The sequence below is a fragment of the Clarias gariepinus genome, chromosome 24 (genome assembly GCF_024256425.1).
Source record: "Clarias gariepinus isolate MV-2021 ecotype Netherlands chromosome 24, CGAR_prim_01v2, whole genome shotgun sequence".
Taxonomy (NCBI): domain Eukaryota; kingdom Metazoa; phylum Chordata; class Actinopteri; order Siluriformes; family Clariidae; genus Clarias; species Clarias gariepinus.
Genome location: NC_071123.1, coordinates 8,074,097 through 8,098,351, shown reverse-complemented (window position 1 = coordinate 8,098,351; position 24,255 = coordinate 8,074,097). Strand labels below are relative to the sequence as shown.

Here is a 24,255-nt window from a genome sequence, read left to right as displayed (position 1 = left end):
TTTAGAGTGTATTCAGACCCCTCTAATATATACATATATTATATGTCTGTATATTATATATTATGAGCCTGAATAAAGGAGAAGGGTTGGAATTGTGACATTAAAAATGTAAAAAAAAATATATATATATTAAATAGTAAAATTAACTAATTACCACTAACTTCTATATTCCTTTTGTATTCTATCTATTTTCTTTATTATACAATTAGCAAAACACTAGCTTGTTCCATTTTATCACATAATAATAATAATAATAAAAACCTTGCTACATGCACTGTGTTAAGCTAACAGACTTGTTATAGCACTTGCATATCATTGCTCTATTGTGTTCTCTTATTTTGAGTGCTTTAATTAAAAATAAATAACATTTTATACAAGCAGGATATTTGACAGAAAATCTGACAGATATTTGACAGGATATTCGTATAGTTCTAAACATATTTAGGGTGTTTTTACCTACTCATTTTTGTCATGACATTGTGTAAATTACACAATGACATCATTTAGCCATGTCTAGCAATCTTTAGAACAGCCAATGGATACTTTCCTTGGCAACACTGACCATACAGGATGCTGCACTACCTGCCAATGTGTGAATAGCTCAACTTTCACATTAATTGCTAAAAAAAAAAATCCATAATCCTCAAATTTCAGCTGAACCTGGAGCTACGAAGCACCGATGTTGTGCCCCGATGCCAACCTTACACTGATACAGAAGCTAAAATTAAATCCTGATTACGTAATCGAGATAATCAAACAAAATTTTTCTTGCTCCCTAACATACTGGAACAAGCTTTACATTTTAAGTCAGCATCTGGGATCGGTAGCAGAAACGGGGAGAACACATGGGATGACGCCACACAATTCAGAACATGGTGAAAAATTTATATGATGATCTGACTGCATTAGCATTCAAGGTACTTTCTGTAAACACATACAACATTAGGATGAGGATTTCTAAATATGAGCCAGGCAAACAGTAAAAATAAACCTTTTAGGAATATGAACTGGCCAGAGATCAGAGTAGTAAGGGTGGCAGCTGGCTCTAGGCCACCCTGGGTAACCCCATGGCCACGCCCCTGAACTCAAACGAGCTTCATATGGTGATGAAGAGACCAAATCTGCTGCACTTTTCTGACAAACACAAGGCGGTTCACGTGATGCTAGATTAAACTTTAGTCACCTGAGCTCCACGGCTAAGCTAAGTTAACATGCACGCGAGGCTTGGGCTAGCCCCAGAAGTACCCCCTTGTAATAGCGGGGTATTGTCTTTTCACTAGCGCGCGATGTTTTAGACACAGCCCTGCGATTCAGACACAAACCTAAAACACTCGGAGAAACCGGAAACTCGAGGGCTCAAAATAAAGTTCTACACAAAAACAAGCTCATTCAACATGAACATGCGCTAAAGGTTACTAATAAAACGTGCATTTTAAAATAATACGATTTAGTCGAGACGAGTTACTCACTCAGAAAGAATCAGCTGACCCAACGGTGACTCAGTATGGCCCACACGACTTCCGCATTCACTCGCGATGACCTCATGCGTCAGCCAATCGCGACTGACTTATCGGTCTCGCACGACCAATGGCGAGGCGAGACTTACTCACATGACGTAATCTGCTCGAGCCATACAACCAATCAGCTCTTACGACTGGGGGCGAAGCGGTCGCCTTGATGCCGGAGCTCGAGGCGCGAACACACCCACACATCCGCCAATCGCGCGCAAGTGCCTGGGAACAAAACCGACCAATAGAAAATCACAGCGCGGCACTATCGGGTCACGTGTCCCGGCGCGTGCTTTGTTTAAAGGGATGGCACGGGGTAACGCAGTATGTTGGTGACAGTGTGGAGGATATATGGATAGCAGAGTGTATCAATAATTCATTGCTCCTTTGTTATTTATAGTCAGATAGATAGATAGATAGATAGATAATAGATAGATAGATAAGAGAAAGGTAGCTAGATGATATCAATTAGTTAATTGCTGCTTTATAGTCAAACAGACATACTGTACTTTGTTATTTATAGTTAGCCAGACAGACAGACAGACAGACAGATAGATAGATAGATAGATAGATAGATAGATAGATAGATAGATAGATAGATAGATGTTGTAAAACTGTACACCTGTTGTAAATACTAATCAGTCAAACAGACAGACACACATATATACCGTACATACTAAGAGAGAGAGAGAACAAATACGTTGATTGCTGCTTAGTGCAAAAAAAAAGTCAAGTTCAGCAGTTTCTGGAGGATTCTTTTGATTCCCTTTTTGGGTTTTAGCTGTCTATTGAATCCATGGGCTACAAAGAGCCCAAAAAGCATGTATAGGGCTCATTGTGAAAAGTTCTCAATCAGGGCAGGGCTTGCAAAGGCATTTATAAAACATCAGTTGTACCATGGAACACCATGCCCAAGGCAAGTGGAGAAAATAGGGCACCACAGTGACATTACGAAGAACAGGATGTCCCTTCAAAATTGATGAAAGAATAAAAAAAATATTAGGAAGGATAAGAGACCTTCAGTAACATTAAATGAGCTGGGGAAATATCACGCAAGTGTTCACTTATTTTTCCTATTTTTCAGGTCTGTGCTCTGAGGTAGGGAATGTTTTGAGACAGAAGCCCCTCAGGAACTTTTAGGGCTGCTTAAATTACCCCATTCTGTATGACAAAAGGTTGTATGGTCTGCTGAGATACAAGATATTCTATAAGATACCATATTTCACCCAAAGGATGGCATATCCATGTAAAACATCATACTGTGCAGCTGCTTCTCTTTGGCCAAAACTGTGGCTCTGGGTAAGATAGAGGGAATCATGCATAGCTCCAAATACAGTACTGTTGGCACAAAATGTTTAGACAGCTGAAGATAATTGAAGACACCTTAAGTAAAATGTCCCCCTCCAGCATGATAATGTACAGTAGTAGGTGGATTCCAAAAATTGAGTGTTGTACAGTATTACATGCAAAAGATGCTTTAAGTACTAGGTAAGAGGTGCAAAAACGTATGCAACCAGTTCATATATAGTTTTTGTATTTTATTATTATTATTATTATTATTATTATATTCACTGCAGATAGGCTGAAGCACAAGTGCACAAACACAGCATCAAGCACAACATTAAAAAATAATAATTTTGCATTCAGTGTGTGCGTGTGGGATGTGAGATGTGAGGTTTCATGTGAAGCATTCAAATGTGTTCCAAAACATTGGCGAAAAATAAGAAAAATGATCACTGAACCAATAAATATGATATCATTTCTTTATTGTCATGGAAAGTGCCACTTCCTCTTTTCCATTTTCTTCTTCTTTTTTTAGTGATAAGAAATAAAATGAATTCGCATAATCATATGGTAACTTCCTTACAAATCAAAACATCTCTAAAAAGAATATTTATTTCTATTTTACTTATGGCTTCCTTCAACTATAGTCAATGTGAATCAGCTATAATGTGAACGATTAACCAAAAAACAGCTTACATTTACGTTTACAGGGAAGTGATACTTGCGCATATTTAGTTCAGTTTCATATTCAAACTGATAACGATAAAATGTCCTAATGCTTAGTTACTAGTATTACAAAAGCTTGATTTGATGGGTTATTACAATTATACACAAGAATAACACATATAAACATACAATTTAGAACTTAGAATAAAATGTGACATTCGGAACAAATTAACAATTGTTTAATTAGAGCGTTTGACCGATTGCGTTCCATGTTTGTCAGTAATAATTACTTTAATCCAAAGTTTACCAGTAAAAATATTAAACTGGGAAAAAAAGATCCTTTTTAATCTCAGTGAGAATCTCAATCTCACCTGTAATTATTCAAGCCACTTTTTATACTACAGTCCTTTTTCAGATTTTTTTTCCCCTTAGCATAAGTGATGGAAAGTGTAGGCTTTGTATTCATGAAACAGTTAATATCCATCATGACTCATGAGCATGGTCCTCAGGGCATTTATATGAATTGATCCAGTCCAGGTCCATATACTGTACCTAACACTGATTTAACAAGCAGCTAATCCCTCAACAACCAACACTTCACATAAAAACCTCTCCATTAAAAGCAATTCTAGGTTAATTATCAGGTCATCTGCATTGTCTTGTCCTTTATTAGAGCAAAGCAGCAGCTGAGGAATATTTAATCATTTTATTGAGCATGACGGTCTGCACCATTTAATCCGACCCCGGTGTAACATGATTGCCACACAGCTCTATTCAAGGCAATTATTAACGTAAGACAAACAGAAACGGTCTTAAAGAGAGAGGTTATTAAGTGGTAGATTCGTGTTGTGAGTGGGTGTTGGCGTGGCGGAGGAGATTACTACACTTATCTCTCACACACACGCATTTTCATGTAAAGCCTTTTTGTGTTCATTTAAGAAAAATTAAGCCAAAAAATAAGAAATCACGTGGGCATTACCAAGTACCCCCCCACCCCATGAGTCAGTAGTTAAGGTCCCACCATAGCATTTCAATTGGGTTGGGGTCTGGACTTTGACTAGGCCATTCCAAAATTCTGATTCTTTTATTTAGACAGCCGTTCTGATGTAGATGTCATGGTGTGCTTCAGATCCTGTTGCATGACCGAATTTGGATCAAGCTTGAGCTGTCAGACAGGTGGCCTCTCATTTGTCTTTAGAATCCCCTTGTATACGGAGGAGTTCCTGGTCGACCCAATGACTGCAAGGTGCCCAGGTCCTGTGGTTGCAAAAACAACCCAAATCATCACTCCTCAACCGCCATACTTGACAGTGGGTATAAGATGTTTCGGTTGAAATGCTTTTTGGTTTTTACCCAACATGGTGCTGGGCCTTAGGATTAAAATTTGTGAATTTGCAGTGCTGCTTCATAGCTTGGTGCTTTTTTTTTTGGCTTTCTGGCCTCGTCTTTGATGGTAGTCACTCACAAACTTTAAGGTGGTAAGGTTAACACACCCACACACACACACACACACACACACACACACACACACACACACGATTATATTTAGACATGCAGTGATGCATGGAATAGATAACAGATCAAACAAAACCAATGAGACACACAGATTGCAGTTCCTTTTTTATATGGTCGAAAAAGGTAACTGGAAAATGGTGCTTTTTAGGGGAATTTCAGGTAAAGATCTATAACAACATATCGCAAAGTGTTTAATTCTTTTTATACCACAGCCATTTGTCTATTGCCTTATTAATTAATCAACAACACCATGCTTTTTTCATCAGTAAATAGTTAGCTGTATATTATAAAACAAGTTACTTCTTGTTTTCAATTACATTACAGCAGCGACAGTATACACAGCTGTAAAAGTCATTCCCTCACCAACGGAATCTTATCTGCTTTATAAGTCTGTGTTAATTGATCACTCACTCACTCACTCACTCACTCTCTATACCACTTTATCTTGTATACAGTGTCCTAGGGAGCCTGGAGCCTAACCCAAGAAAGGGGAACATCCTATATGGGGTGTCCAATCCATTGCATGGCACACACACACACACACACACACACACACACACATACACACACACACACACACGCACACACACACACACACACATACACACACACACACATACACACACACACACACACACACACACACACACACACACACACACACACTACAGGAAATAAGCCTAATCTGCCTATTTTTGGATTGGGGGAGGAAACCAACCAAGCACAGGGAGAACATGCAAAGTCCATGCACACAGGACCGAGGCACACAGATCCCGATGTCAGAAACGAGTTCAGACCATAAAAGTGTAAGGCTTGACCTCTAAGTCACTGTGCCACCGTGTTAATTGTTTCTATGAAAAAAATTATGTCCTAGTCTAAGTACATACTGTAACTATCTGACACTACAGTGCACTATGGTACAATTCATTTGATAGTATTCAGTATATTATATGTAAATAGAGTAAAATGGAGAATAGAAATTCTATTTTGATCAAGTTTATTACTCTATCATGTTTGGTTCCTGAGATATAGTCGGTATTTAGTCAGCCAAAATTGAATGATGACAGAGGCCCGTAATTTTCATTAGACGTGTACCTCAACTATGAGAGACTAAATAAGAAAAAAGAATTTAAGAATTTATTTGCAAATTTTGGAAAATAAGTATTTGGTCACCTACAAACAAGCAAGATTTCTGGCTCTCACAGACCTGTAACTTCTTCTTTAAGAGGCTCCTCTGTCCTCCACTCGTTACCTGTATTAATGCCATCTGTTATCAGTATAAAAGACACCTGTCCACAACCTCAAACAGTCACACTCCAAACTCCACTATGTCCAAGACCAAAGAGCTGTCAAACAATATTGTAGACCTGCACCAGGCTGGGAAGACTGAATCTGCAATAGGTAAGCAGCTTTGTGTGTACAAGTCAACTGTGGGAGATTGTTAGAAAATGGAAGACATACAAGACCACTGATAATCTCCCCCCATCGGGGGCTCCATGCAAGATCTCACCCTGTGGAGTCAAAATGATCACAAGAACTGTGAGCAAAAACCCCAGAACCACACGGGGGACCTAGTGATAGACCTACAGAGAGCTGGGACCAAAGTAACAAAGGCTACCATCAGTAACACACTGCACTGTCAGGGACTCAAATCCTGCAGTGCCAGACGTGTCCCCCTGCTTAAGACGGTACATGTCCAGGCCATCTGAAGTTTGCTAGAGAGCATTTGGATGATCCAGAAGAGAATTGGGAGAATGCCATATGGTCAGATGAAACCAAAATAGAACTTTGTGTTTGGAAGAGAAAGAATGATTTTTTTTTTGTTATTTTGTCTCTCATAGTTGAGGTATACCTATGATGAAAATTACAGGCCTCTCTCATCTTTTTTAAGTGGGAGAACTTTTTGCCCCACTGTATGGCCAATTTGTTTATGAGGAGCACTATGGACCTGTGATGTAGAAAGAAAGCGGGAACCCTTCTTTTTGACACCATGATTTCCCTGCTATTCCTAAAAATAACTTTGCCAGAAGTGAGGTTGTACAGTATATTAAAAAAAAAGCATGTGTTTTTATATTTAAAAAAAGGATAGTGTTCATTAAAGTGGTTTTAAAACTGAAATCTTCTCCACTCTGTTGAAGGATCAGAACGATAAGGTATTTATCAACTGAAATTGAAAAGACATCTCACCGACTGTATTATATTAGTGATAACGCAAAAAACTAACTGATGTGACTTGACATCTAACTTGATATGAGGTTATTTGATTGAAATTTACACTATGCCCAAATTCGGACCTGTTCAAGAAGGTGGATATAAAATAGCTGAATAGTTTAAACTGTAATGATAAAAACGCGTAGGGTTAGTGGTGAGGGAATGCCCATCTTTTGTAAAAAACAAAAAAACAAAAAACATCACATTAACATGAAATATTTTTTTGTTGGAAACAAAAGGATCTTAACCTGGAGTCAAAAACAAATTAATCACTTATTAATGCTCTATTGGCTCCATACAATACGTTCTTTACAGATGCAGTGGCTCATACCAGGAACTATGCCTAATTTTTGGGTAAGGTGTATTACGGAGTAGGACCTGTCGACACTGCTCGCCCTCGGTTAATCCTCCAGCTGAACCAGTTTCCCTCTTCAAAATGGTGTGGCCACACAAAGCTGTTACACGGCTCAGGCTCAATGAGGACAGATTCATTGGAAAGGAGAAGTTAAGCAGGAAGCAATAAGATGGGGGCAGTAAAAACGTCTTTCTTATTTCTGCTTTAAGAGTTTTATTTTAGCATAATAAACAAATAAAATGAATTGGATTTTAAATTGACAATGATTTATTGCTTAAATTCAGCTTATATTATAAGGAAATACCAGTCTTGAATGATCACAGAGACACTGAGAGGCAGAGGATGAGAGCGAAGCCTTCAGAAACATAGCATGCTGTAATAGATGAATATTGGTTAACTTGCTCCCTCTGTTGTTCAAGAACCATAAATCACTCTCTTTACCGCTTGGTTATTAGGAATTACAGTGGGCTTTTATTCTGCTTCCTTTTTTTAATTTACTGGAATTTGTATTAAAAATAATTTTACTGTAAAAAAGTTGAATATTTATAATATATTTCATAAAATCAAATATTTGAAAAGCCCCTTTTTGCTTTAATTACAGTGTGCACTGAAGCTAGCATGGACTAGCATGAAATTTTGTTATTGACCAAATACTTATTTTCCACCTTAATTTGCAAATAAATTCTTTAAAAATCCTACAATGTGATTTTTTCCCCCTTATTTTGTCTCTCAGAGTTGAGGTACACCTATGATAACAATTACAGGCCTCTCTTATCTTTTTAAGTGGAAGAACTTACATAATTGGTGGCTGACTAAATACTTTTTTGCCCCACTGTATGGCAAGTTTGTTTATGAGGAGCACCATGGATTTGTGACGTACAAGACATCAACAGTAGCAAGAAAGAGGGAACCCTTCTTTTTGACACCATGATTTTAATGCTTTTTCTAAAAATAGCTTTGCCAGAAGTGATATATAAAAGAAGCATGTTTACACTATGCCCATTTCACTGAAGCTAGCACGGACTACGCAAGTTTGCATAAAAACCTAAAAGATCCATTTATCTAGAGTGTTGTCTAATCACTTACATGGATAGAAAAGATTTTGACCTTTTAAACAAAGCAGTTAACGTGGTCAATAGTTATTTACACTCTCATTCACTCAATTAGGGCACGAGATGGGACACTCTGAAAGGGTGCCATCTACCATAGGGCAGAAGCACACACACACACACACATACACACACAATCATTTACACACTACAAGCAATTTGAGAACACAAATTAGCCTAATCTGCATGTCTTTGGATTGTTGGAGGAAACCAGAATACCCTGAGAAAACCTAAGTAAAAAAAATGCAAAGCATATAAAATTTTAGCATGCCAAAGCATACTTAAGTGTACTTGCTCCAGACTATTGATTAGTATGCTTGAAGTATATTGTCATGATCTGGATGTGGATTTAGAGGACGCAAAATGCAGGAATGGTGAATATATAGTCTCTTGTTTATTGTTTCAGAAAGTCTTTTTCTTTCAACAAAAAAAAACACAAAATATAACTAAAGTAACCCAACGGGCTTCTTCCGAGCCTCCTCAGGCTGAGTCTGCAGGCAGATGAACGCTTAAACACAGAAGATTAGTTCCCAACAAAAAGAGACATACGCAAGGGCTTCCCAGCCCGCTGTCTGGCGTTTCGAACTTGAACTTGATGAGAAAACGTGTCTGTCTGCGACAGACCTTACCCCGACCCTGCAGACTCTGACTCAGCCCTGAGGAGGAAACTTGTAGATGTGAAGAGTTAGTGACGGGCGACAAACAAACATGACTATAACAGTGCACGGACGTGATTCTCCGGGTTCGACTGGCTTAAATAGAAACACAGGGGAGAGACACAGGTGAACATAATTAGTGCTGGGGAGACATACCAATATAGACACACTAGGGGGGACAAAGCTGCGTCTCAGTAGTCCGGAGACCCAGCTCTTAATCCCCCGGACTGTGGAGGTGCAGGTGTGACAGTAGCCCCCCCCTCAGGGCTGGCCTCCCGAGGGAGGCGAGGGCGCCCCTGGCGTCTTACCGGAGGAGGTTGGGATTCTCGGCCTGGCTGGATTGTCTGCCAAGCGGGGCGGCCCGGAGGTCGGGGAGCCGGACGATCTGGCCGTTCCTGGTGGAACGTTGTAATGAGTTCTGGACTCAGGATGTCCTTTGCCGGGACCCAACTCCTCTCCTCCGGACCGTACCCCTCCCATTCTACCAAATATTGGAGTAATCCTCCTTTCCTCCGGGAAATCTAGTAATTTAGTTACCTGAAACGCCGGTGCGCCCTCTATCTCCACAGCCCCAGGGAGCGAAGGCTCTGCTGTGCCCTCGTCGAAGGGGCCCCGCACCACTGGCTTTACCTTTTGAAGCGGGAGACTGCTCGGGAGATATGAGTGTGTGCGTCTTCCCACACTTTCTCCGCTTTACGAAACCACTCATCCACCATAGGTACTTCGGTGGGCGTGGTGTCCCAAGGACAGAGCGGAGGTTGATACCTGAGTATGCATTGGAACGGCGTTAGGCCGGTCGTGGAGTGGACTAACGAATTTTGGGCATATTCTGCCCAGAGTAGCCAGTTAGCCCAGTCATGTTGTCTGCCACTACAATATGCTCGAAGATATCTCCCGAGTTCTTGGACAGTCCGTTCTGCCTGTCCATTCGACTCGGGGTGATAGCCGACGTTAGGCTAACAGTGGTCCCCAACTTCTGGAAGAACGCTTTCCAGACCGTGGCGATAAATTGAGGACCACGATTGGAAACAATATCTTCGGGTATGCCATAGTAACGAAACACGAACTCAAAAAGGACTTCGGCTACCTGGATGGCTGACGGGATGGTCACGCCGGGATGTCCCGAAGACACGTTGGTATGTGCCTCAAGTGTGATACAATTACGAAAGGCTTCCCGGACATAGGTTCGGTTGCGGGGACACTCAACAGTAGCAAGAAAGAGGGAACCCTTCTTTTTTGACACCATGATTTTATGCGATTCTCACGCCCCCACCGGGTAATTTCCGCATCCAGATCCCACGTCACCGGGGCAATTATGAGTGAAGCAGGTAAGATAGGTTCTGGATTTACTATAGGTATAGGAGTAGGATAGTAGCGTGACAGCGCATCTGCTTTTTTATTTTTTGAACCTGGCCTATAGGTGATGTGGAAGTGAAAATGCGTAAAGAACAGCACCCAGCGAGCTTGGCGAGTGTTTAATCTCTTTGCTTGCTGGATATATTTGAGGTTTCGGTGATCGGTTAAGACTATGAACGGGTGTTTGGCTCCCTTGAGCCAGTGTCTCCACTCCTCTAACACCGCTTTAACTGCGAGCAGTTCCCGATTACCGATATCATAATTTTGTTCGGCAGGTGTCAGTTTTCGGGAAAAAAATGCGCAAAGATGAAGTTTCTCAGGTTGCCCTTGGCGTTGCGACAGCACCGCCCCGATCCCCACCTCGGAAGCATCTACTTCTACAATAAACGGCTTCTCGGGGTCGGGAAGCCGTAAAATAGGTGCGGTGGTGAAGGCCGTTTTTAATTTTTGGAAAGCGACCCCCGCGTCGGCGGAGAGCATGGAGGTGAGGGGTGCTGCCACCGAACTAAAGTTTCGAATAAATCGCCGATAAAAGTTAGCAAACCCGAGAAAACTTTGTAGCGCCTTTACTGACCGGGGTTCCGGCCATTTGGTTACCGCCTCCACCTTGGATTTCTCCATCTCGACCCCCAGTGGCCCTATGCGATAGCTGAGAAATGCGATCTCCCTTTTGTGGAATTCGCATTTCTCTGCCTTCGCATACAGCCCGTGCGCGCGCAGGCGACGAAGGACGGTGGTTACATGACTGACATGCTCGGAATATGACCTTGAGTATATTAGAATATCATCCAAGTATACTACGACACAACGGTTAAAAATATCCCGAAACACGTCGTTCATGAACCCCTGAAACACCGCAGGTGCATTTACTAGCCCATACGGCATTACGTTATACTGATAATGACCGGATGAGGTGCTAAACGCCGCCTTCCATTCGTCACCCTTACGTACATGAACGAGGTTATAAGCGCTGCGGAGATCGAGTTTTGTGAATATGGAGGCACCTCGGAGTTGGTCGATAGCGGCCGGAACCAGTGGCAGTGGGTGCTTATACTTTATTGTAACTGCATTGAGTCCTCTATAATCAATGCAGGGCCGTAAGCCTCCAGCTTTTTTTTCTATAAAAAAGAAACCTGCCGAAGCTGGAGACGTTGACCTGCTGATGAGACCCTGCTTGAGAGCCTCCTGCACATATTCCTCCATCGCTTTAGTCTCCTCCAGGGATAATGGGTAAATACGTGCATAAGGCGGTGTAATTAATTAAAGTATATGTTTAAGTGTACTATAATACAATTATTTTGAAGTATGTTTAAAGTTTAATCACAAAATTTGGTAAAAGCATGATGTTAGTATACTTTTTATATATCAATTGACGGTACCAATTTTTGTTAGTATAATTGCAATGTACTATTGAAGATTTCAATATATTTTTAATACACCAAAGTGTATTTTTTTTTCTTACTGGGGAACCCACCAAGCACAGGGAGAACATTAAAACTTCATGCACACAGCTCCAGAGGTTGGACTCGAACACAGAGCCTGGAGGTGTGAGGCCAGAGTGCTAACCACTAAGCCACCATGCCACCCATTTGCAGAAATATAAACGCAGGATATACATTTTTTATTCAAAAAACTTTATTAATCTATTTCAAATGTGCAAGCTGGAGGAAACAGTGGCAAGGAAAAAAAAACCTTGTGCGTAGCGAATACAGGCCCTATTGGGTGATATTGGACACTGGATTTGAGTGATACTATTAATTTCTTTTTTCTTTTTTTTTTTTACAGTGTACCTGTAAAAAAAAAAATCATCAGTTACTATGTGCCTGAACTTCCTGTGAATATGAATTCTTTGAATTCTTGTTGGAGGACAATTAATATTTCATGACCATAGAATTATTATTTCATGCATGAAGTTTTTTTCCTACTTTTTTTTCAAAATCTATATGGTATAAATTTGACCTACATAAAAAAAACATAGTGGAGAAAATGAGTAAAGAAAATTTCCTTTTTTGTTGCCTTTAATAAACAAGGTACCAACAAAAAGTCTGCACATGGTCATCAAAGTAGGCATGACAGATGGTCAAAAGTACAGTTGTATAACAGTAAATTCATTTTAACATGGTGTCCGATTTGTTAAAGTTACAAACTGTTCACTAATTTAGACTTTTGTTTGCAGAAATGTCAGTCTTAAAACTATCAGATGAACTACTAGCAAAACTTTAATAAATTCTAAGTAAAAACATTTTCAGTAGTCACTGTATGTATCTTTAACTAAATCTTTAATCAGATGGTGCCATTCTCAGCAGCAGTACAATGTCTACATGTGATAGGAACTCCAAACAGAAGTGGCTCACCAGGATGGATTAGGCACGTCGGAAGAGTCCAAAGGGTCAGGATACCATGTGTAGTTTGACAGAGAGAGGGTTAAAAGATAAACAGGTATGCTCACTAGCACATATTAAATAAGTTCAATGTACTGTACATTTTATGTATAGTGTAAGTAGGTAGTGCAGCAGGGATAGCTATGACAGCACAACTTGAACAAAGCCAGAAGAAAACATGAACATGTGGGCCCCCTGGGACATGATGCAGCAAAGTCTGAGTTTGACCTGCTCCTTAACTTAAGATAAAAAAAAAAATAAAAAATTAAGAATTGGGAGAGAAAGGCTTGACTGAAGAACAATTTTTCTACTACTGTGGGGTTGCCTTGTACCTCCAGGGTCCGGGTTCGATTCCCGTTTCTGTGTTTATGGAGTTTGCATGTTATCCTCGTGCTTGGTGGGTTTCCTTTGGGTACTCCAGTTTCCTCCTACAGTCTAAAGACCTGCAGATTATTTTAATCAGTGTTCCCAAATTGTTTTTAATGTGTGAGTGTGTGCTTGTGTGTGCCTTGTGATGGATTGGCACCCCACCTCCAAGTCTCCTGGGATAGGCACCAGGCCCCCTCGACCCTGAACTAAATGAGTGAGTAAGTGTGGGGTATTGTTTGAAAGAGCTCTGGCCCTTGTCTGTTGCCTTCATTATACGAGGTACCAACAAATATAGCCTGCACCTGGTCATCAAAGTAGGCATGACAGACCATAGCATACAAGTAGTTTACTCTGTCATTGTGGTGTGAGACTATTCAGTTCTTTGTAAATTAATAATAATATTTTGCAATCAGTGTGAAATTTTACTGAAAGACAACGGTGCGTGAGCAGTTTGAGAAGATACAGTCAGCTCACGTCACATGGTTTAGGGGAAACATGTGATAGGTAGTAGTAGTCTTAATGTGGGAGCCCCCTAGTGACGGGGAGGAACTGGACATGACTAAATTAGGAAGAAAATCTTGAAAAAAAATCCACAAAAAAAGAAAGAAAGAAACATCTCTTATGTTTCTGGGGGGTTGTTTCTTTACTTTTATTATCTAAAAAGAGATTTTGAAGTTTGTAACTGGAAAGCTTTACTATTATCGTAATATTTTCTTTTACCATTCTTCCCTCAGTAAACTTTTAATCAGTTTTATAAATCTATTTTTCACCTTTTGCAGTGAAGCCTTTACCAGTTCATCCTTGGACAGACAAACTAATCTAAATAACAAGCCCCCGTTCAAGAGACAAATAGGTGAGCAAAGACAAAGGATCATTAACAGACTTGGAAACTTGAAAGCACATGTCAAACAGAGGAACAGAAAAGAAATCACCCCTTGAGCTTGTTTGGGACTATGTCAAGTGGCCCTAAGACCAGGTTTTCTTTCTATCAGATTAATGAACGTGAAAGACCTGGTCGCAGGGTGAGCATAAAAGGTTATGTGTGTTTGTTTGTGGACCATGACTTCAAAGAGGGAGGGCGAAGGGGTGTTGAACTGAAGGCCAATCAGCGTGAGATCTGAGGCGAGTACTTACCTGTAGATGAAATCGTGCGATGATTGCTTTTGATTCTCCGTCCTGGTGAGAGTGCCCTTCGAGAGCAGCAACATGGTGAGTATGAAGCCAAACCTACATATATTTATAATATATACTGATTTTTTATTGGGGATAGATACAGAAAGCTGGGGGGACATTACACTTGTGCGAGATCATGTGATTAAAGTCAAATTTGACTAAGAATAATGAATGAAGATTCTTAATATAAATTCAATATAAAAAAACAACATATTGTTTTTTTTTTCTAGACAAGCTACACTGACAAAGGGGAAAAGGTAACATAATCAATTTAACTCTAACATACTGATAATTTATGAAATAGACTCTATGGATAAAAACAGTATTGCAGGAGCACAATGAAGTAACTGTCATAATAATAAACCCATAAAAAACAAAGTATTAACAGGATTTATATATGGATTTATATATATATATATATATATATATATATATATGTGTGTGTGTGTGTGTGTGTGTGTGTGTGTGTGTTACAGCCAGAGAAAGGCAAATTTGTAAGGTTCCACCATTTGACGTTCTGGGTGGGCAATGCTAAACAGGTAATTCTAAATAGAATGTATACTTTGAGAATAAGAATGATCAAAATAACTGTTATGCAGTTTTGGAATATTTTTATAGTGCATAATTCAGACGTATATACATATATCCAGAATCTGAAACAAATAAACTATATAAGAAAAAAATGGTCACCATGAAACGCCAAAAGAAGTCGTTACTACGTGTATTTACACAGTAATCGATAGCTAAGTACACTGACCAAAGTAGGCTACATATGACAAGGCTTTACAACAAACTGACAAGAAGCAAAGAAAGAAGTGATTCTAATTTCTCTGTTCATTTTCTCTACTATGTTTTTTATTTAATTTAATTTTTTATGTAGGTCAAATTTATACCATATAGATTCTGAAAAAAAAAAAACCTTCATGCATAAAATAATCATTCTATGGTCATGAAATCCTCATTATCCTCCAACAAGAATTGAAGAATTCATATTCCCCAAAAATGATCCTGTAACTGTACACTTGCTAGCATACATGTTGAAAGTTCAGGCACATAGTAACTGATGAAGATTACAACAGGTCCTGTAGACTAATAATTATGTCGTCCTTGTTATATATTTTGCAAAAAATCATGATATATTATTGTATTTCAGGTATATTAATGCCAAAGGTTACAATCAACTTAAGCAAATTTACATAAGTACTTACCTTTTAAGTTTACCTAAGTATTAAGTATTACCTCTGCATATTTGTATATGACATTAGCAGTTACTAGAATACTAAATACATGTTCAGCAATTACTGTATGGTATATATATTTATGCAATTCTTACTCTATTCAGTTGGATATGCAGGTATTAACTGATATAGTTTTGGTGCACATGTGCATATGTTTAGTGAACATGTACACCCTACTGTGTTATTTGTTATTACATTAATTTGTATAGATTTTCTGCAGCAATTTGGTATGTCTTACTCGCAATTCCAACATAATTATTGCATAATTACATAATTACGTTTTCCAAATAACAAAAATATAGGAAAAAAATAATAATATTCACAAACAGTTTTTAAGAATTTACAGATCCGCTAAGATGACCTTGTGGGTATTTTTTAGTAAGGTGTGGCCAGAAATAATATATAACAGCTACAAACTATTATAGTTTTTTGCGATTACGAATCAATAAACTGAGAAAGTGTGTCCAGATTTATTGTATTTTGTATTTTAAATCAAATTCAAATTCAAATTTTATTTGTCACATAAAAAAGTCATACACAGTACGAAATGTAGTGAAATGCTTACACGACCGCCAGTGACCTTAAAAAGAGAATTAAAGCTTATAATAAGTAATAAATATGAATAAAAGAAAAATTTAATAAAAAATAAAAATAAAATCGAACTAGGAAAAATAAAACTAAAAATAGAAATATGCTGTACGAAAATAGAAATATACTGTACAAGAACATTTAAGAAATTGTGAAATTTTTATATTTTTGGGAGAAAGATGGTGTGCAAATATGCATAGAAAAAAAAGTGTCTTTGTGCAATGGTTAAAATAATTTCAACATCAAATAAAAATAAATCAATAGAACAAAACATACTTTAATCTTACAATTATACATAAAGACATAATGACTAATTCAACACCGTAAAACCGTAAAAGTTTGATGTGGAGCCACTTTCTACATGACATTAAGTTGCGGGCTCGAGCTACACAATTTGAAGCCGTAAATTTTGTTTTACCCAGAACACAATCGTGAGATAATTGGTCTCAAAATGTTCACTTGTGGTTTCGGTGTTTTATGTGGCCGTGCTTGATTAAAGAATAATCACCATGTCAAGTTATAGCCTCATATAACATAGAAAATGAACAAAAAATATGAACGACAGAAATGTCCCGTTTTGCCTTCGTCCTACTCTAGGCGGCGGCCTTCTACTGTGATAAGATGGGCTTTGAGCCTCTGGCCTATAAAGGCTTAGAGACAGGCAGCAGAGAGCTGGTGTCTCATGTCATCAAACAAGACAAGGTAGGTGTATGGACAGAGGTACCATGCTACTGTCAGAGCATCAGTCACTGTTCGTATCATTCCTGATCAAATCATATTTATAACTCATAACCTTTCCCACAGATTATATTCGAATTTGCGTCTCCTCTAAATCCCGGAAACGAAGGTATATCTCCTCATTCTATATTTACCTATAAGACATACAGTATGATCTGTGGTTCTCTAAAGACTTTGTAATATACTGTACATAATCATTAGTCTGCATATTTAGTCTGCAGTTTGCATCTGTCTTTACAGAGATGGGGGAGCACATTATCAAACACGGCGACGCTGTTAAGGACATTGCCTTCCAAGTAGAAAACTGTGAATTTTTAGTCCAGGTAAATGGTATTCAAATATATTAAGATGTTAGATATACAGTACTGTATGGTTAGACAGATCAGGATTTTCATGGCCCTGCGTTTATCAATATGGACTATATTTTGAAATCCCATTAAAAACTGGTTCAAAATATTTTTGATTGAAATTCATGTCAATCAAAAATACGTGTCAGAGATGTACTATGGAGTACAGCTTCCTACTTCACTGAACACATGCACTTGTTTCATGTGAGTCCAATTGGTTGGTGTATTTAAGGTCCAGTTTTCAGGTGTATATCTGGGTCTTGTGTTTGTAACTCACAGTTGATAGAACGACCCAAACACAACTTTGCAAATTCAACTTAAAAGGAAATCTCAACCTTTAGTTAGAGCATTGATCCAGATTAACATCCATTCACACAATGACTGACCAGATTTAAAGTCTGTTAAGTTTCGAACAGGGTTTAGCATTCCCTGTTGGAATTTATCGTTAATCATGTCAAGCATCTCTTAGTAGTATAATGTTACCTCTTGCTTAAGAAATTTTACCCTGAGGCGCATCTTATACTCTGTAATACCGTGTTTCTTTGTGATCCATGGGTAAGCAGGCTGTGCTGACACCGCAGTAGTCAGGGTTTGAGTCCTGGCCATTATTTTGGTATTATTTTGGTTTTGATGTCATTTTTGCAACATTTGTAGCGTTTCCTCATTAATATCACAACAATGTTTTGCTGAGGTTGTGACCCCTTGTGAGTCTGAGTTTTTTTTTTTTTTACCTGTGAGTAATTTATAACAGATTTTATATATATATATATGTTTTTTTGTTTTTTTTTAAAGATCTATCCTTCAATTTAATTAAATCAACAGTGTTATGTTTATGTATTTAATATTAGCCTCGGATCTCATCGGCATGAAACATTGTGGTTACGTCTGTCAGACAGGGGCATTGGCCTTCATATTGATCCTCACTGAAGCTGATGTCACACTAAGGAAAAAATGTGGCTAAGTCCAAGGACAGAATTGCATCAAAGCCTTAAAAGATGAGTTTTATGGAACACGGCTGCTTTGTGTGTGTTAACAGAAAGCCAAAGAGAGAGGAGCAGTGATTGTTAAAGAACCGTGGGTAGAACAGGACAAGTTTGGCAAAGTAAAATATGCCATAATACAAACGGTAAGCTGCAAACACAAACACAAGCCGGTGCTTTAATAGTAAAACCCTGAGATCTCATCCTTTTTTCCCCTCTCAGTATGGAGATACCACCCACACATTTGTGGAGTACCTAACCCCTTATAAAGGCCTGTATCTACCTGGCTATCATGAACCTCTTTTTAGAGACCCACTGCTCCCTAAATTGTAAGTGTGAATAGAAAAACAGGGACTTAGTCTAATAAGTTCAGATATTTATACTGACATACTTAATATTTGTTTTTTCTTTTTTACTTTTAGGCCTCCAATTTCCCTGAACTTCATCGACCACATTGTTGGAAACCAGCCAGATGATGAAATGGTGCCAATATCAGACTGGTGCGAGTCTGCACGCAGCTCACGTACCGATGGCAAAACCCCAGAATAAGCAATCAATAATAACCGTTTCATAGAAATCACTTGGCAGTAAAGGCAATGTCATTTTAAAGTGAACACTTTAAATAGGGACATACAGGATTTTCGCCTCTGTAGTTTTAACCTTCTATAAATCCTTCTTTTGTATCAATCTGCTGTACATAATGACACCATGAAGCACTATAAGGCAATCTTGCATTTGTGTGCTTTTTTACTTGTAATTTTTATTTATGTTATATTTCTGTCTTTTGTTTCAGGTACCAAAAGTGTCTGATGTTCCACCGGTTCTGGTCCATAGACGATAAACAGATCCACACTCAGTACAGCTCTCTTAGGTCTATCGTGGTTGCCAACTATGAGGAGACCATCAAAATGCCCATCAACGAGCCGGCGCCAGGGAGGAAGAAATCACAGATCCAGGTCATCAAATTTAAGCAAAATGCCTGTCTAACTGCACTTTGTAAGACAGACAGACATGCTGACAGACAGACTGCCAGACAGATGGACATGTATACAGTACAAACCAACAGATTTGACACGGCCAGGCACAGATTTTAAACCGATATAGAACACGGACAGGCAAACAAGAAGAAACACTGACAGACGAGCATACAGACAGACAGACATACTGAACAGGTAACCTAACAGACAGATAGGTAGCCAGACAGATAGGTAGACAGACAGACAGAAAAACAGTCAAAAAGTTCATTAGGCATACAGGGAGATAGACAGACGTATAGACAAACAGATAAACTAACAAACAGACAACAGACAGAACGACAGACAGACAGACAGACAGTTAGACAAACAGGCAGATAGACAGAAAGATGGACATATATAAAAACAAACAAGAAGACAGACAGGCAAATAGAAATATATACAGACAGACGAGCATGCCGACAGACAAACAGATAGATGGACATAGAGAGACAGATACACAGACAGACGAGTATGCAGCGAATAGAAATACTGATAGACAGCCAGACAAACAGGAAACCTAACAGACAGACAGGTAGCCAGACAGACAGACAGAAAGTGAGACAGACAGAAAGTTAATTAGGCATACAGGAAGATAGACAGACATATAGACAAACAGACAAACTAACAAACAGACAGCAGACAGACAGAGACAGACAGACAGACAGATAGACAGACAGACAGAAAGGCTGGCTGATAGTGAGATGACCAGACAGAAAGACAGACAACAATAGATAGGCAAACAGAAAGTCAATTCGAGAGATAGAGTACACAGAGACAAGAAGACAGACAGATATCTAGCTTGACAATTAGATAGACAGACATACAAAATGAGTGTGTGTATATAAATAACGTACTTCACTGGAGTTGGTTCATTGTGTGTGTGTGTGTGTGTGTTTGTGTGTCTGTACGTGTACACCATCAGGAGTATGTTGACTATAACGGAGGACCCGGAGTTCAGCATATTGCCCTGAACACCTCAAACATCATCGAAACAGTGAGTCCTGTTCTGATATGGTTTTAGATTTGCTGCTTCTAGACGGCACAGTCTTTAGTTTCTGCCGATCTGTCTAATTGTCTGTTTGCCTATCTATCTTGTCTTGTCCTTTCTGTCTGTCTGTCTGTTTGTTAGTTTGTCTGTTTGTCCATATGTCTGTCTGTCTATATGTCTGTATGCCTAATTAACTTTCTGTCCGTCTCACTTTTTATCTATCTGTCTGTCTGTCTGTTAGTTTCCTGTTTGTCTAACTGTCTATCAGTATGTCTATCCGTCTGCATAATCTATTGTGATATCTAAAAATGCTGCGGACAAGTCTAGCCACATTATGTCACATATTCTTGATAAATGTCGTCTCTATTTTCACTTGGAATCAGATAGTGAACCTGAAAGCCCGGGGCATGGAGTTCCTGTCCACTCCAGACACCTATTACGACACCCTGCGTGAGAATCTCAAGGCTGCCAAGATCAAAGTGAAGGAGGACCTGAAGACCCTGCAGGTGAGACATCAGACTTACAAGTCACATCTAGTTGGGATGCTTTTCACCTAGGGCTAGTCTACATACATAAAGGAGACTTGACATTTGTATAATATTGAGAAAACACCACAATTATTTTTCATTCCATAACATGATGAATCATTCTCAGGAAAAAAAAATTAACTTTCATAGTAAAATATATTATATACGTTACTAAGAGTTTTTTAGCTAGATCCAGAGAACATGCCAAATTCTCAGTTCTGATTGGTCAGAGTGTTGATTCATTTCCATAAGAGGAGCTTCGGCCAGGGGTCCCGGCTGCAAGACAAATATCCTATAATAAGAATCTGTCTGGACATTGGACATTCTGATATTCTGATATTCGTTTATTTTTTTCTTGACCTTTTTTGGGTCTATTCATAGGAGCTTAAAATCCTAGTAGATTTTGACGATAAGGGCTACCTGCTGCAGATCTTCACCAAACCCGTGCAGGACAGACCCACTCTGTTCCTAGAGGTCATCCAGAGACATAACCACTTTGTAAGTATTTGAAGAAAAATACATGCATGTGTGTGCCAAAAAAAAAGGGGTGGAAAAAGCTGCCTATCGTCACATGCAATAATTTTTTACAAGGGTCCTTAAAAAACTAATATTACATTTACAAAAATAAATGCCATCCTTAAAAGCATTAAAAACTAGGTTCGGGTTCGATTACCGCCGCTGTGGCATGGAGTTTACATCCCCTCTTCGTACTTGGTGGGTTTCCTCCCACAGTCCAAAGACATGCAGATTAGATCTGGCAATTCCCAATTTGTGTGAGTATGTGTGTGAGTATGTGTGTGAGTATGTGTGTGAGTATGTGTGTCCTGCGATGGATTGACACCTTGTTCAGGCCCCCCTATATATAGGATTAATTAATATAGACAATAAGTGAGTGCATTACTTGTCAACATCGCAAACAAAGTTTCCTCCTGATGACTCTTCCATGCATTGCATTTTGAGCTGGAAGTCTCTTGATATCTTGATTTTCCCCTGATCAGTTAGCTTACCTTAGAGATCCTCAGTCAACTGCTGAGATGAACTCATGATAGTTGAATGTTACAACGAGGCTTGAAGAGTCAAAGAATTTTTGACACTCTTGAATTGTTACAAGGGGTGTTCGAGTCAAATCGGGACTTTTGATCGTGCATAATAACAGAACACAGTTATAATGGTAAAACCCACCCATATTTCTCTATACTGGTTAATCGCCTGATACACTAATACACTAGAGTGTAAAAATGTACAAAAAACTTTTTTGTAACCATGATCGGACTGATCTGAAATATTGGCCTCCCATGAACTTCTTTAATGGTGTGGAAATAGCTTGGAGTAAGTTCAGGACTGTACGCGGGATGTGGCAATGACTACATGCAAGTGGTTTTGGTGAATGATTGCGTGTATCTATTTTGCCTGGATCTTTTTATTTCACAGATATACAGCCTTTTTAAAACATATTCATCATTCAAAAGTTGTACTTCGGCTAATAGTCTCATCACCGTACTGGTACTGTGCTTGGAGTCTCTAGTAAATGTCAAATGGCTTCACGCCTTCATTTATGAGAAATTTCATCGTAAGTCCCAGATTGACCTGAACGTTTCTTGTATTTCTAATGATAATTCTTGACCTACAGGAAAAGTTCTAAGTAAGTTAAGGCTTAGCAAATGAATGTTGTGAGGCATTACAACTCGAAAGCCATCCAAACGTTTGTTCATTCCACTTACTATTGATTCTAGATCGTGAGGGTAATTAAATATATAGAAAATGTGCATTTATACTTGTAGAAGTAAAATAATAATAATAAAAAATAGTTTTGTTGATGCATAGTTTAATTTTTTTTTAAATGTCATTTTGATAGGCGCGCGCGAAAAAACAGTACACACTTGCATAAGTATTATACATTTAATTAAATAAAATTAAATAATATTAATTAAATAATAAGTAGGATTTGAGCAAAACTATGCAGAACAGGAAGGACCTCAGGACTGGTATAGATCGAGTAGTTGCCTCTGTTTGGACAGGCCCAGTGATTAACTAGGGGCATTTTCAGCCGTATGAAGTAGAGGAAATGCCCGAAGACAGGACATTTCTGCCCCAACCACACCAAAGAGGTGCTGAGACTTAAAACAATCTCTTCGACATTCAAAACATTCATTGCAATTCCTTTGAAGCGGAAAAACTTTCGAAACAACCCCCAACACCTAGACAGTTATTCCACTCATTCATCACATACCGTGTTCAGAAACGACTCAATAACTCGGTGAATCATTCGACCAGTACGGTCTGTCGTTATGTACCGTATGCTTGTGTTTTGATCCAATCGAATATTTTTCAGGGTTTTGGGGCCGGCAACTTCAAATCCTTGTTCGAGGCCATTGAGAAAGACCAGGATGCCAGAGGAAACCTCACTGTCCTGACTGCTGACGGCATGCCCAAGAATTTTCATTAACAAATTCATGCAACTGGTGTAAAAGAGTCATGCACAGATTAGCACATGACTACTAATGTTGCAGGAATGCGTGGAATAGAACCGGAGAAAGCCACCAGTTCATACACTTTAACCTCACAAAGTTTTTGCACTTACAGTGACATACATGTGACATACATGTGACTGTAATGTTTTATCAATTAAATACTCTTGATGATACTAAAATGTATTGGGATCATTTATTGTATGGGATTTTACAGATGTGGAGATTAAAGCTGTGTTTTCGAGCATCTTGTTTGTCTTTAGCACGGCCATTCATTATTTGTTGAAGTTCAGGAAGTGTACATTAGTGAGAGAAATGCTGAAAGTCCAGTTTGGAGCGAAATGTTTACTCAGGCAGTGGACCTCGGCACCACATTATAAGAGGTTCTCCTTTATAAAGAACTATGTGCATAATGAATTAGATGAGACTGTTTCTGTAAGTATGAAAAATGCGTATTATTTTTTAAAATTTATTAAGACATCAGTTTTTTTTTTTTTTTCAAATTAAATATATATCGCAGCGCCAATCAATGCTTAAATCTGGTAGGTCAGAAAGGGTCGATCAATTTTCCTTAAAAGTACAGCTCAGGCAGTTTAAATACTAGCAAGCCACAGGTCTAAAATTAAACACAACAATCATTAATCATTTTCAAAATGGACAACTTTGCACTTTCTGGTTTTAGTGTAACAGTTTTTTTTGTCTGTTTAACATAAAAAGGCTGATGAGGGAATGAGCTGTGTATAGCTGATATAATGTAAGTGATAGAAAGAATTATAAAAGAT

At 38.7% G+C, this 24,255-nt stretch overlaps 2 protein-coding genes across 2 annotated transcripts in view; one reads left to right on the top strand and one right to left on the bottom strand.

The window, feature by feature from the left end:
- Window positions 1-1,526, bottom strand: part of mtmr4 (myotubularin related protein 4) — a 72,063-nt gene extending 70,537 nt beyond the window's left edge. Inside the window, exon 1 of the mRNA XM_053485055.1 lies at window positions 1,470-1,526. The gene's annotated coding sequence lies outside the window, so the exon portion shown is untranslated. The remainder of the gene's footprint in view (window positions 1-1,469) is intronic.
- Window positions 1,527-14,550: 13,024 nt separating this feature from the next.
- hpda (4-hydroxyphenylpyruvate dioxygenase a) lies at window positions 14,551-23,699 on the top strand. Its single transcript, XM_053485584.1, has 14 exons — window positions 14,551-14,619; window positions 14,814-14,840; window positions 15,060-15,122; window positions 17,007-17,111; window positions 17,214-17,256; window positions 17,388-17,470; window positions 18,531-18,620; window positions 18,697-18,803; window positions 18,897-18,974; window positions 19,268-19,430; window positions 20,413-20,484; window positions 20,862-20,984; window positions 21,387-21,503; window positions 23,338-23,699. Exons 1-14 carry the CDS (start codon window positions 14,617-14,619, stop codon window positions 23,449-23,451), a joined length of 1,188 nt encoding a protein of 395 aa, XP_053341559.1. The 5' UTR covers window positions 14,551-14,616; the 3' UTR covers window positions 23,452-23,699.
- Window positions 23,700-24,255: the final 556 nt, after the last annotated feature.

Excerpts from the sequence above, each read along its gene's own strand:
- hpda (XM_053485584.1), top strand. Across the intron at positions 15,123-17,006 it reads GGGTGGGCAATGCTAAACAG|GCGGCGGCCTTCTACTGTGA; the intron begins GTAATTCTAAAT and ends GTCCTACTCTAG. Across the intron at positions 19,431-20,412 it reads GGAAGAAATCACAGATCCAG|GAGTATGTTGACTATAACGG; the intron begins GTCATCAAATTT and ends GTACACCATCAG.